Source organism: Eleutherodactylus coqui, chromosome 13, assembly GCF_035609145.1.
Source record: "Eleutherodactylus coqui strain aEleCoq1 chromosome 13, aEleCoq1.hap1, whole genome shotgun sequence".
Taxonomy (NCBI): domain Eukaryota; kingdom Metazoa; phylum Chordata; class Amphibia; order Anura; family Eleutherodactylidae; genus Eleutherodactylus; species Eleutherodactylus coqui.
Window position 1 is genome coordinate 13408597 of NC_089849.1, and position 12472 is coordinate 13421068.

The window sequence follows — 12472 nt, forward strand, 5'->3', positions numbered from 1 at the left end:
GCCTAATGTAAAAAAAATGGCTAAGTGTAACACAGGAATTCATACCGGCATGTCCGCTGTATCCCTTCCACGGTACTAATACCCCCGCTCAATAAGGCTCCCTTTTATGCAGTAAGATTTAAAAAAATAGCCTATATTCACCTCTGTGGCCCCCGTTCACTGGGAACCCCTGGGTATTGCGTTCACGTGATTGCTGTAGCCAATCGCCGGCCTCAGCATTAGTATGGCCGAGTCACGTGTTAGGCAATTGTACTACCTGGAAGTGAGCGGCAGACCGGAGCAACAGGGGGGCGAAAGGGGCGCATATAGGTTGTACTTTATTTACATAATTTCTGGCCGCCCCATACGATACTCGTCTCCTCTCTCCTGGGATGGGGGGACAGCGCCCCACATCCGGGACTCAGGGACGGTTGGGCCTTGTTCCTCTCCTCATACTTTGGGAGGTATAGATCCCTGAGCGGTTGTCCAACTGAATAATATTTCGTGACCTGGCAGTTTGTATTGACTGATCGGCTATCATGGATTTTGGTTTTAGCGCACAATATGGCCGCTTCCTGTCTGGCCTTTAACCAACAGTCATTGTGTGTAAGGGTTAATGAGTCCAGCAAGGAACGGGTCTGTGTGACAGACTACAATTAGACCTAATCCGTAGGCTGAGAAATCGGTCTTTCCAGCAGCGAAATATTATTATAATTAAGGTTGATTTGAAAAGAAGGCTCGTTTCGCCAAGCGTATAATTACCGGAGGTGAGCGCAACACGGTTTTTATGATTCTGCAGGAAAAAAAAATTTTTTTTGATCCTAAATGACCCAATTTTATTCTTGAGGTAGTAATGAATGTGGTTGCGTACTGCCTAATGTGCGCACACCGCGGACTGTGGAAGAGGCATTAAGGAGAGACAAAACAGAGGCTCCTGAAACTGATCCGCGGGATTTAGCGCTGCCACATCCGTCGCTGTCACTGTAATATCACAGAGCATTCAGTCACATCTATAATTCATGTCCTCGGCTCGTACTGCAGGGCGCTCGCTTCTGGGGAAAACGGAAGAATGCAAATGTGGCCAGGTGCCGTGAGCGTTCGCGCCGTGACTGGAGAATCGGATGCGAAGTATAGACTTAAGGCTGCACAAACAACTCCGCAAAGCTGGAATGACCTTTAATGATGGCGAGTGCTGCTACGGGTGGAGGAGGGGGCAACGGAAGGGGGTAGATTTTAGGCATTGGGGATAATGAAGTAAAAGGTGGATTCTATGAGGAACGGAAAACCGCAGCGGTTAGGAGTCACCGCCTCGGGTTACAGCAGCAGAGGCCGAATGGGACCTAGAGAGGGAGTGAGATACTTGATAATGTGGGTTTGCTGCCCAGAGTTTCAGGATGGGGAGGGCACAAAGAGGGGCCTTAATGCTATTACTATTGGGGGCACTATTACTATTGGGGGCACTACTTGAGGCATCATTACTACTAGGGTTGCTGTTACTACAGGGGCCACTACTGAAGATGCTGTTACTATTAGAGCTCTACTGGGGACACTATTACTATAAGGGCCACTACTGGGGGCACAATTACTATTAGGGACCATTACTGGGGACAACATTGCTATTGGGAGCACTATTACTATTAAGACTACTACTGGAGACATTATTGCTATTAGGATCACTACTGAGGACACTATTACTATTGTGACCACTATTCGGGGCACTATTACTACTGGGGGCACTATTACTACTGGGGGCACTATTACTACTGGGGGCAGTATTACTATTAGGACCACTACTGGAGGCATTATTACTACTGGGGCTGCGGTTACTACAGGGACCACTACTGAGGGTGCCATTAATATTTGGGCCACTACTGAAGGTGCTGTTATTATTGGAGCTCTACTGGGGACACTATTACTATAAGGACCACTACTGGGGGCACAATTACTATTAGGACCATGACTGGGGACAATATTGCTATTGGGGGCGCTATTACTATTAAGACTACTACTGGAGACATTATTACTATTAGGACCACTACTGAGGACACTATTACTATTGTGACCACTATTCGGGGCACTATTACTACTGGGGGCACTATTACTATTAGGACCACTACTGGAGGCATCATTACTACTGGGGTTGCTGTTACTACAGGGACCACTACTAAGAGTGCTGTTAATATTGGGACCACTACTGAAGGCATTGTTACTATTGGAGCTCTACTGGGGGCACTATTGCTATTAGGACCACTACTGGGGACACTATTGCTATTGGAGGCACTATTACTATTCTGATCACTACTTGGGCATTATTACTATTGGGGCCACTGAGGGGGGCACAATTACTTGTTGCAATCACTAGAATGACAGAGATAAAAACAAAAATGCCACACCCCTAACCACACCCCCAAACCACACCATTTTTTTTACCTTGACCAGTATTTTTTGTGACAAAGGTAGCAAAGAAAAACCGCATGTGTGACTTAAAAACACCTCTAAAAATCACTAGATGCATAAAAAAAAAATTACATTTTTCTGACATTTTTTTTTCATTTGTTTAAAAAAGACATCTTAATTCCCGCAGGTACGAGGTGCGTCAAATGTAAGCAGAGACTCATGCCGTCCAGCATTTAACTCACTCAGTCTGCAGCTCTGATCCGGCATCTGCTGCAATCAGTCTGTGACCTCTGATGTTACCGCCCCCAACATTTGCACTGCATACAGGACGGCGTTTGTGTGCAGGAACGCAGACACCGGGTGGAGAGGTCACATACTGATTACAGCAGTAGCGACCGCCAAACCAGAGTTACAGAACGAATGAGTTAAATGCTTGATGGTGTGGAGTTGCTGGCAGCTGGCAACTATTTTTTACTTTTCATTTTTTATTATTACGACCGGTAAAAAATCTATACCTGCACTGGCCTCTAGACATAATTACCTACCAGGCCGGTGATTTATTGGCCACATGGCAACCCTAGCACGGCTCCTCTGAGGCCATTCAGATTGCTGCCTGAGGTGATAGGCTCTGGTGGTTGCCTCTTGGTAGGGGAGCCGCTGACACTTATACTACATTTTTGTCATCAGAAATGTCTTGTTGGCCTTGACTTTCCCTGGCAAAATCAGCTGTTTGCCGTGTGTGCCAGAAGCCGGACCCGCGGGACTCGCACTCTGAAAATGGTTGTACGTGTTGTCACAACCCCTTTAATGCTGTTTCCATCTGGTATTGCTGGTAACATCCTGTTATAACGATTTCTTCACCGGCAATGTGCTTTATTCTCTTTGTATTTCTCTGCTTTTCACTTGCATTTTTCGGCGGTCTGTAAAAACAAAGACATCAGGTGGTGATATAGCGATCTCACACTTGGATGTGGGCAAGAGGTGGGGGAGCGACAGGCGTCTCTGGGGAAATAAGATCTTATTAAGCCGGTATCATTGTAGACTTCTCTCCCTGCTGTGATCAACACAACACATACGGAAGACCGAGAGGAGGCGAGGATAAAATCCATCCTTCACCGCTGCCTGAAGAGTGAATGGCGCTTTTGTACGAGTAAATTGCCCAGCCTGGTAAACACATCCCTATGTATACTATATCCTGCCAGCTGTCCTCGGTGACAGTTGCCTCTCGCTTCCTTAGCAGTGACTTTATTCTTACGTTCTCCAAGGGTTCTTACATTCTGCTACTCGAGAACATTATTAAAGTTATATTTCACGAGCCCAAGTTGGCCGCTCGGCCTTCGGAGAAAAGTATGAAATAAGTGATGATTAATCGCCATGGAATTAGTGTCTGGATCCAACTGGCTGTGATTTGCACTCGGCTACTGGCAGATGAGTCTCCCCGAGAGAGGAACTGGCTTCCAAAGTCATTGACATGCACTGATACATTCAAATAAGGATGTCATGGGCTTTCCGTAGAAACTAAGCCTTAAAGGGGTGGCCTGGGGAGCAAAAATTAAAGTGAAATGTGCTCAAAGCTGTATAAAAGTAATACTAAACTCCTTCAATCCCCCGCAGCTCCTATTTCAACCTTCGTGGTCCCCCACTGCACTCCAAGGCGGGGACAAGATGATTTGGTGCCCTAGGCAGATTAGGAGATTGACACCCTCCTCTAAGAACCTACTGAAAGCCAATTTACTCTAATGAAAGAGATTTAAACTTATTTTAAAAGAAAGAGATGTAGGCAGAATAAATATTTAATCTGGTGACTCGCTTTACTTTTCTTCTCCATATGGCCCAGACTGTCCTGGTGATTTCTCCCAAAGATTGCAGAGTTTGCTGCCAAAACATCTCCAGTTCTCTGGTCCTCCTCTGCTACAGGCGCTGCACTACATCTTGAAGCTGATGCACAGTACATCCAAAGGTGGGCAGTGTGGGACACCTGAAACAGAGGAAGACCAGCTGAGACAGAGGATTGATGAGCAACATGAAAAATGCTTACTTTTCCTAGGGATTCCTGAAATATTGAGCTATTCCATCACTTTAAAGTGCTTATTGTATAGCTAGTTAAAGGGGTTGTCCCGCGCCGAAACGGGTTTTTTTTTTTTTAAACCCCCCCCCCGTTCGGCGCGAGACAACCCCGATGCAGGGGTTAAAAAAACCACCCGCACAGCGCTTACCTGAATCCCGGCGGTCCGGCGTCTTCATACTCACCTGCTGAAGATGGCCGCCGGGATCCTCTGTCTTCATGGACCGCAGGGCTTCTGTGCGGTCCATTGCCGATTCCAGCCTCCTGATTGGCTGGAATCGGCACGTGACGGGGCGGAGCTACACGGAGCTACACGGAGCCCCATTCAGAAAAGAAGAAGACCCGGACTGCGCAAGCGCGGCTAATTTGGCCATCGGAGGGCGAAAATTAGTCGGCACCATGGAGACGAGGACGCCAGCAACGGAGCAGGTAAGTATAAAACTTTTTATAACTTCTGTATGGCTCATAATTAATGCACGATGTACATTACAAAGTGCATTATTATGGCCATGCAGAAGTGTATAGACCCACTTGCTGCCTCGGGACAACCCCTTTAAGTCTTGCTAGAAAAATGATTTTTACTAAAAAACATGTGCACGCACCTGTAGCAAGGCAGCGCCCGTCTTCCATTTGATCTTATGCAAATGATGCATCAAATTCCTGGCAAAATCTGTATCAAAGGTGTCTCTTTCGTTTGAATGGGAATCGGCGCGGTAGTCGGTACGGTTGAGGGGAAAAAAGTGACATGTCAGGTTTACTGCACGTAAATGACCCTGACTGAAGGAGACTAAAATCCATGTAAAGGTTTGTGGCATCGAAGATGCAAATCTGCTTCGAAAATTCACATTAAATGTGCAGATTTCTGCCGCAGCGTTCCACTGAAATCTGTGTCATATTTCTCCAGTGTACAGGGAGGGTCCGGAAAGTCTTCAGACCCTTTCAGCTTTTTTTTTTTTACATTTTGTTATGTTGTAGTCTTGTTTTCTCCCATCATTCTGCGCTCAATACTCCATAATGACAAAGACAACAGAATGTTAGAAATCTTTGTAAATGTAAAAAAAAAAATAATTGAAAAACTACCATTTTGCATTGACATGACCCTTTGGTATGACCTTTGACCTTTAGCTCTGGGGTCTTCCATTACCCTTGATCATCTGCAGCGTCCCATGAGGAGACCCCAGACACCTGACATACATGGGATGCTGGGAGGGTATAGTGCTGACGTGTCACGGCGGCACTTACCAGACTTCTTCTCGGAGGGACACACGCAGCCAAGGCCAGAGTATCACTGCAGGCCACCAAACACAACCCCTAGGATACGGAGATGCCCACCAAACAGGATAAGGGGGGTTGTAGTTGTCATGGGTGACGCCACCGGTTCTATACACACCAGTATGACCCTCGGCGGATAATAAACTCAGTCTCAGACAGTTTCTTAGTTCCATGGGTCCCTAGGAATGGTTAGAGCCCGGCAAACTTTACTTGAAAAATTTGGAACAATTCTTACAAGGCAGTTCACTTATTGACTTCACAGTGCAGGTAAAAGGCTAGTCTTCAGAACCTAGTACCTCCACACGGCTCTCACAAGCTCAAAGACGCACATGTGTGAACAGTGATTTATTTCTCTTGCAGTACCTCCACCCAGTCTGGAAGATGCATGGGTGTGACAATTAAATGGTATACCTCTACGCGGTGATCCAGGCTCAAGACGGCTGTGTATCAAAATTAGACAGTGAAGCAGTACCTCTGCACTGCCCTTGAGAAGAAATAGTTACTTACAATTGCTCACTCTCTCTTTCTCTGGAGCTCACTCCATTAACATCCAAACATACTTGGCACGGGAAATCTATCCATCTTCTCCATGCTTCAGTACATGAGGACTAAAGGTGTCCCCATGTACCTGGACCTCCTGTATCACCAAACTCCTGAAGACATGGAGTAAATCTGTTCCCGGTCTCATACACTTCCTTTTAGAACCTCCTCTCACACCATATGACATGACAGACTTGATACATTTACATACAAACTTTGGATTTTATTGAACACTTAACCCTTCTAGCGCTGCATCTGTGCAACACACATACTGGAAACAACAGGAAAGGTTTGTACAATGCATCAACATAGGACATACATGTATGACATTTATGGAGGGGACCAGGATGATGTACTGGGTCACTACACATCTTTGAGGTGTTTCTTTACCTTGCGTGGAGTCACTTGTGGGAAATTCAGCTGATTGGACATAAGACACCCCTAACTGTCTATATAAGGTCTCACGGCTCACAATGCATATCAGAGCCAAAACCAAGCCATGAGGAGGTAAGATCTGCCTGTAGAGCTCAAAGACAGGATTGTGTGGAGGCGCAGATCTGAAGAAGCTACAAAACATTTCTGCTGCACTGAAAGTTCCCCCATAATGCTTACATGAAAGAACAACCAGGACTCTTCCTAGAGCTGCCGACCCACCAAACTAAGGGGGAGAAGGACCTCGGTAAGAGAGGTGACCAAGAACCCAACGGTCACTCTGGCTGAGCTCTAAAGGTCCTGTGTGCAGATGGGAGAAACTTCCAGAAGGTTAACCATCACTGCAGCCTCCACCAATCTGGGCTTTATGGCAGAGCGGCCAGAGAGAAGCCTCCTCAGTAAGACACATGAAAGCCACCTGAAGTTCGCCAAAAAGCACCTAAAGGCCCTCAGATTGCGAAAAACAAGATTCTCTGCTCTGATGGAACCAAGATGGAACTTTTTGGCCTCAATTCTTAGTGTTCTGTCTGGAGGAAATCAGGCGCCGCTCATCACCTGCCCAATACCATCCCTACAGTGAAGCCTGGCGGTGGAACATCATGCTGGGAAATGAAGGGGGGGGGGGGGGCGATCAGGGTTGGTGGAAAGCTGAATGGAGCAAAGTCCAGAGATAGTGAAAACCTGATCCAGAGAACAAGGGACCTCAGACTGGGCAGAAGGGTCACCTGCCAACAAGACAATGGCCCTAAGACCACAGCCAAGACAACACAGGAGGGGCTTAGGGAGAACTCTGTGAATGTCCTTGAGTGGCCCAGCCAGAGTTCTGACTTGAACCAAATCGAACATCTCTGGAGAGACCTAAAAATGGCTGTCCACAGTCAGCCCCCATCCAACCTGTCAGAGAGCAGAAAATCTTCAAACCTTGTGGCATCATCCCCAAGAGGACTGGAGGCTGCAATCGCTGCCAAAGGGGCCTCAACTAAGTACTGAGTACGGGGTGTGAATACTTATGTCGATGCAAAATGAGTGTTTTTCATTTTTTTTTTTTTTTAATTTACAAAGATTTCTACCAGCCTGTTGTCATTATGGGGTACTGAGTGCAGAATGATGGGGGAAACAAGGCCACAACACAACAAAATGTATAAAAGTTCCAGACTCGCTCTAAATTGCCTATGGAAAACCACCAGACACGAAGCATGCATGGATTCTGAAAAACAAACAGAACGTCATGGACTCAAAAAATGCAGGAAATGAGAAGCAATGTGACACATTTATTACTGGCGTCGCTCTACAATTCTGGAGCACCCTGCACCTTTTTTGACGCAAATTGGTTTTCTATTCTTGGTACAATAGTGTTTAAATAAGACCGTGTCTAACGTGAAGAGAGGGTCGATGGAAGAACGGCTACTTCAGTGGAGGCACACGTATTAATGGAAGCCCCCATGATGCCAATGCACAATGCCAAGTAATTGGCGCAGCTGCATCACTGATGGGACTCTGAATTATAAATCAGTCGCTTGTGAGACTCAGATGTGATACATGTGTGACAGTAGACTTCTATCACTCATAATTCTTTTATGTCCCAGTTGACATAGGTGCATGGAAATAATTTAGGGACGTATGCAAAACTTTTTAAATAACTCCCATAGAAGTCAGAGTGTGCCACGCAAACACTGGAGCACAACGAGCTGCAATTTACCATAAATCAAGAGCTGGGGAAACAGAATGGCTGCTTTCTCTTTCTCTCTCTCTAAGGGCTAATGCCCGTGGCCGGATTTCTGCCGCGTTGTAATCCGGCGGAAATCCGCGGCGTTGCTGCGCAGCTATTATGGTCTATTGAACCTAACAGCTCAATGTTCACGCTGCGAAACTCCACCATGGAATTCCGCAACGGGAAATAAACAGCAGCGTGTTCTAAATGCTATGGGAATACGCACGGCCGGCTTCCATTGTAGTCAATGGAAGCCGGCCGTCACGCCGGCCACGTCATCTGACACGGCCGGCGTGTCATGCGCTGTACTGCGCATGCACGCTGGCCCTCCATGCAGGACGCGTATGGAGGATCCGGAGTGGTAAGTAAATATGAGGGTTGGGGGGGGGGGGTGCCGTGGCGGACTCCGCTGCGATATTCCGCTGGCAGATTCCGTCACGGCCGTGGGCATGAGACCTAAAGGCATATTTGTGCTAACTCTCCCATGGGTGGTGGCTGAACATCCTGTAGCAACCTGTTCACACCCTGCCTTCATTTGGGGAATACTACTTTACGTTTTAGGCACATGACATAGAGATAACATCCCACCATCCCCCACACATGATATTTCAGGGTTCTTCCGAAACACATCATCGGCAATATCGTCCTTAGACACATCCTCATCAAGTGCCCATTCACATTGTGCAGCTATTACTATTCCATCCTGCATAGAACCCCAGCAGGACTCTTTTAGGCAATCTCTCTTGACCACCGCCATCTTGGGTGCACAGTTCAATATAAACAGACACAAAACAAGTACACCAACTTGCCTCTTAGACATCCTCAAACTAGACCTTAGTTACCCCTGAGGCAACTGCATTTTCAGTTTTCTGCCCCTTTAAATGCTGCCTGCAAACTTTTGTCACCCCTCAGCAACAGCAGTTTTGGTCTCCTGGCCCCTGTAACTGCATCCAGTAGCATTGCTTGTGGCAGACTTACATTTTACACACCACTTGCACTCTGTAGTTTTGTGTGCCATTCTATGCCAGCACATTCTCCACCATATGTGGGAAGTTGGGGTACTCGCCTCTTGGATCGCTGATCTCTCCAACCAGAATGGGCACCACACATGTAGAAACACTCCAGAGACTTGCCTTTCTTTAAATCTGGTGTCTGCGAGTTTTATTCCACATTGCAGCAAATGTGAAAGATGCAACAGCAAAAGAATACAGCACACAATGTCCACAACCCACAGGGTCTCTGTCACTAACCCCGCTAAGGGCATCTAGAGGGCGTCCTCCTCTATCAGACAGGTTATGGGCCACAAACTGGTCCGTGATGGACCTCGGGCTCCTAGTACTGGTGGCTGCTCCTACAGCCTCTCTGGCTAGCAGCCAGCTTTCTTCTTCTGAGTGTGGAAGGAACTGATCTTTTTATCTAGTTCCTACCACACCCACAAGTGTTCTCTCACGTCTCAAGTTCCAGAATGCCTGTCTATTCCCCTCTGCAGGCCATTCTGTATATTGCACTCCTACAGGGGTTACTGCATCCCCCACAGTGAGGAAGAGACTGGATGGAGCACTGGTCACGCAAGCACACTAGCCCTCCATTCACTTTCAATTGGACTGCAGAGATACCCGGGCGGAAAGCTTCAGGGCATTTCTGTTAACCCCGTTGAAATTAATGGAATGCTGACTGTGTATACTCGACCAGCACTTCATTCATTCTGATGTCACTGAGGGGAAAGAAGTGACCCTGCAACGACAGGAAGAGAAGAGCATGGGAGTCATGTTCTCAAACAAGCAGTGAGACCTCCACCGATCAGCAGGTTATCCCCTATCCAGAAGATGTGCAAATTGTGCCAGAAATCTGTTGTACATGCTTTGCACCATATTTGCTATTTGCTTTTAGACACTTTCGGACACATTTTCAGACTTGTCCAAAATAGGAGAATGGTCAAAGTTGCGTCAAAAATCGTGCCGAATTTCTAAAAAGTATACAAAACTTCTGGTGAAATTTTTGGCGTAAACTAAGCCAACTAAATGGTACTCTGAACGTAGACTGTCTAGTCTTAAAATGTGTACTGATTAGAAATGAGCGAGTATACTCCCTAAGGCACATTACTCAAAGGAGTAGTGCCTTAGCCGAGTATCTCCCCGCTCGTCTCTAAAGATTCGGGGGCCGGCACGGGTGACAGATGACTTGCGAGGGGAGTGGGGGGGGGAGAGAGAGATCTCCCCTCCATTCCTCCCTGCTCTCCCCGCCGCTCCCCGCCCCCCGCATCTTTAGAGACGAGCGGGGAGATACTTGGCTAAGGCACTACTCGCTCATCTCTAGTACTGATTCATCATTCTGCTAAGCTACTGTGATAAACCTGGTGACTTTTAAGACAGTCTAGTGTAAGGCCGGTCTTACACGACCAGATTTGAATTGTGGATTCATTGGAGTCCTCGCGGACGATCCGTGCCTCCTTGGTCATACGCAATACTTGCCGTATGCAGGGTCCGCATGTGGAATCCGAGCCGCTTGTGTGAGCCCGGCCTGGGTTTACAGTGTGTAACTTTTAGACAATACTAGTAAATAATTTGTAGACTAATATGACTCAACCTCTAGTTTTCCTGAGTCCATTGTGTGTGAATTATTTGCATGTCTAGGTAGGTTTTATGACTCCGCAGTCACCATTATGTCCTTAATAACATGGTATCCTCTTTCCCTCCAGATATCGAGTGCATGGTGCAGCTTCCGGATCCAGAACACTATTGGGAGCCTGTCTTTGGCACTTGCGTTTTTCTATTTTCTTTCGTGATCCCTGTTCTTATCATCACCATCTGTTATAGCTTAATGATAAGGAGGTTAAAGAAAGTCCGAGTATTGTCCGGATCCAGGGAGAAGGATCGAAACCTGCGTCGCATCACACGACTGGTCCTGGTGGTGGTAGCTGTGTTTATTATCTGTTGGACCCCCATTCAGATTTATGTGCTGGTGCAGAGCCTTGGAGCTAAACCCAACAGTGATGTCAAGGTGGCCATCCTTCATTTCTGCATTGCTTTGGGCTATATCAACAGCAGTCTCAACCCTGTCCTCTACGCCTTCTTAGATGAGAACTTCAAAGCATGTTTCAAAAAGTTCTGCTTCCCCTCTGCCTTCCGTGCCGAGATGCAGATGTCCAACCGCATGTGCAGCATTGCCAAAGACGTTGCCTATGCCTGCAAGAACTCAGACGGGCCGAATAATCCGGCATGACTAGGCATGGAACTGCCCATGCTGGGCGGGGAAGGAGACCAAGTGGGAAATAATCCACAGGCGGAACTGACGCAGATCACCGCTTTATGACCAAGATGATGGAGGTGTACTGAGAAACACCTCCTTTTGGTTGCAGTTCATTGATACAATGGAAATGCAGTGAAATTCCATTGATTGTTTAATGAGACTTGCCAACTTCTGGTAAGAGCAGAGGAAGGACGCTCACTTCAACTAGAGCTTTGCCGACTAAACTCCCAAGACTGTAGAAACCTAAAGTGAGGGCAATGTCTCAATACTGAAATTGAAACCCTCTTTAGGTCTCTTTTATCTACAGTCTGTACAGAAATCAAAGCTTTTTCTAGAGTCTTAAGTTATTTTGCTCCAGAGGAGCAGAAATCTCCCTACGGGGATAGTTTCCCCTTCAACTCCACCTCCCCCATGTACAGCCTATAATTATCTGCCTACTGATTCTACAAAATTGCCCCAAACTGTAATGGTCTTGTTTCCCACCATAGTTGTTCCTGAGGGACTTCCTTGCAGATCTGTCTCGTGAAATACATACAGACATCTAAAATATAGCTACGAATTATGAGTTTTGGATGAAAAAATAAAACCGTTCCCACTTAGGCCATGAGGATTTACCATTACTATCAGCCAGGAGCTCCATTTTTGAAGACCTCAGCGATCAGGTTCATCAATGTGGTCAACGTCCTGTGTGACTTGTCTACCATTTGGTGATGTTACTTCACCTCTTACACTCTTCAAACACTTCATACCGAGCTGCACTTTTTAACTGGTCTCAAAAAACACTCCTATCATGAGTGACTAGCCGATCATGTAGAGGAAGGCACGAC

General features: G+C 46.7%; 1 protein-coding gene across 2 annotated transcripts in view; it reads left to right on the forward strand.

Moving 5' to 3' along the window:
• Positions 1-11618, forward strand: part of OPRL1 (opioid related nociceptin receptor 1) — a 67602-nt gene extending 55984 nt beyond the window's left edge. For both annotated transcript variants that reach the window (XM_066586122.1, XM_066586123.1), the window contains exon 3: positions 11095-11618. In XM_066586122.1, the coding sequence (XP_066442219.1) occupies positions 11095-11618 (524 nt within the window). The remainder of the gene's footprint in view (positions 1-11094) is intronic.
• Positions 11619-12472: the final 854 nt, after the last annotated feature.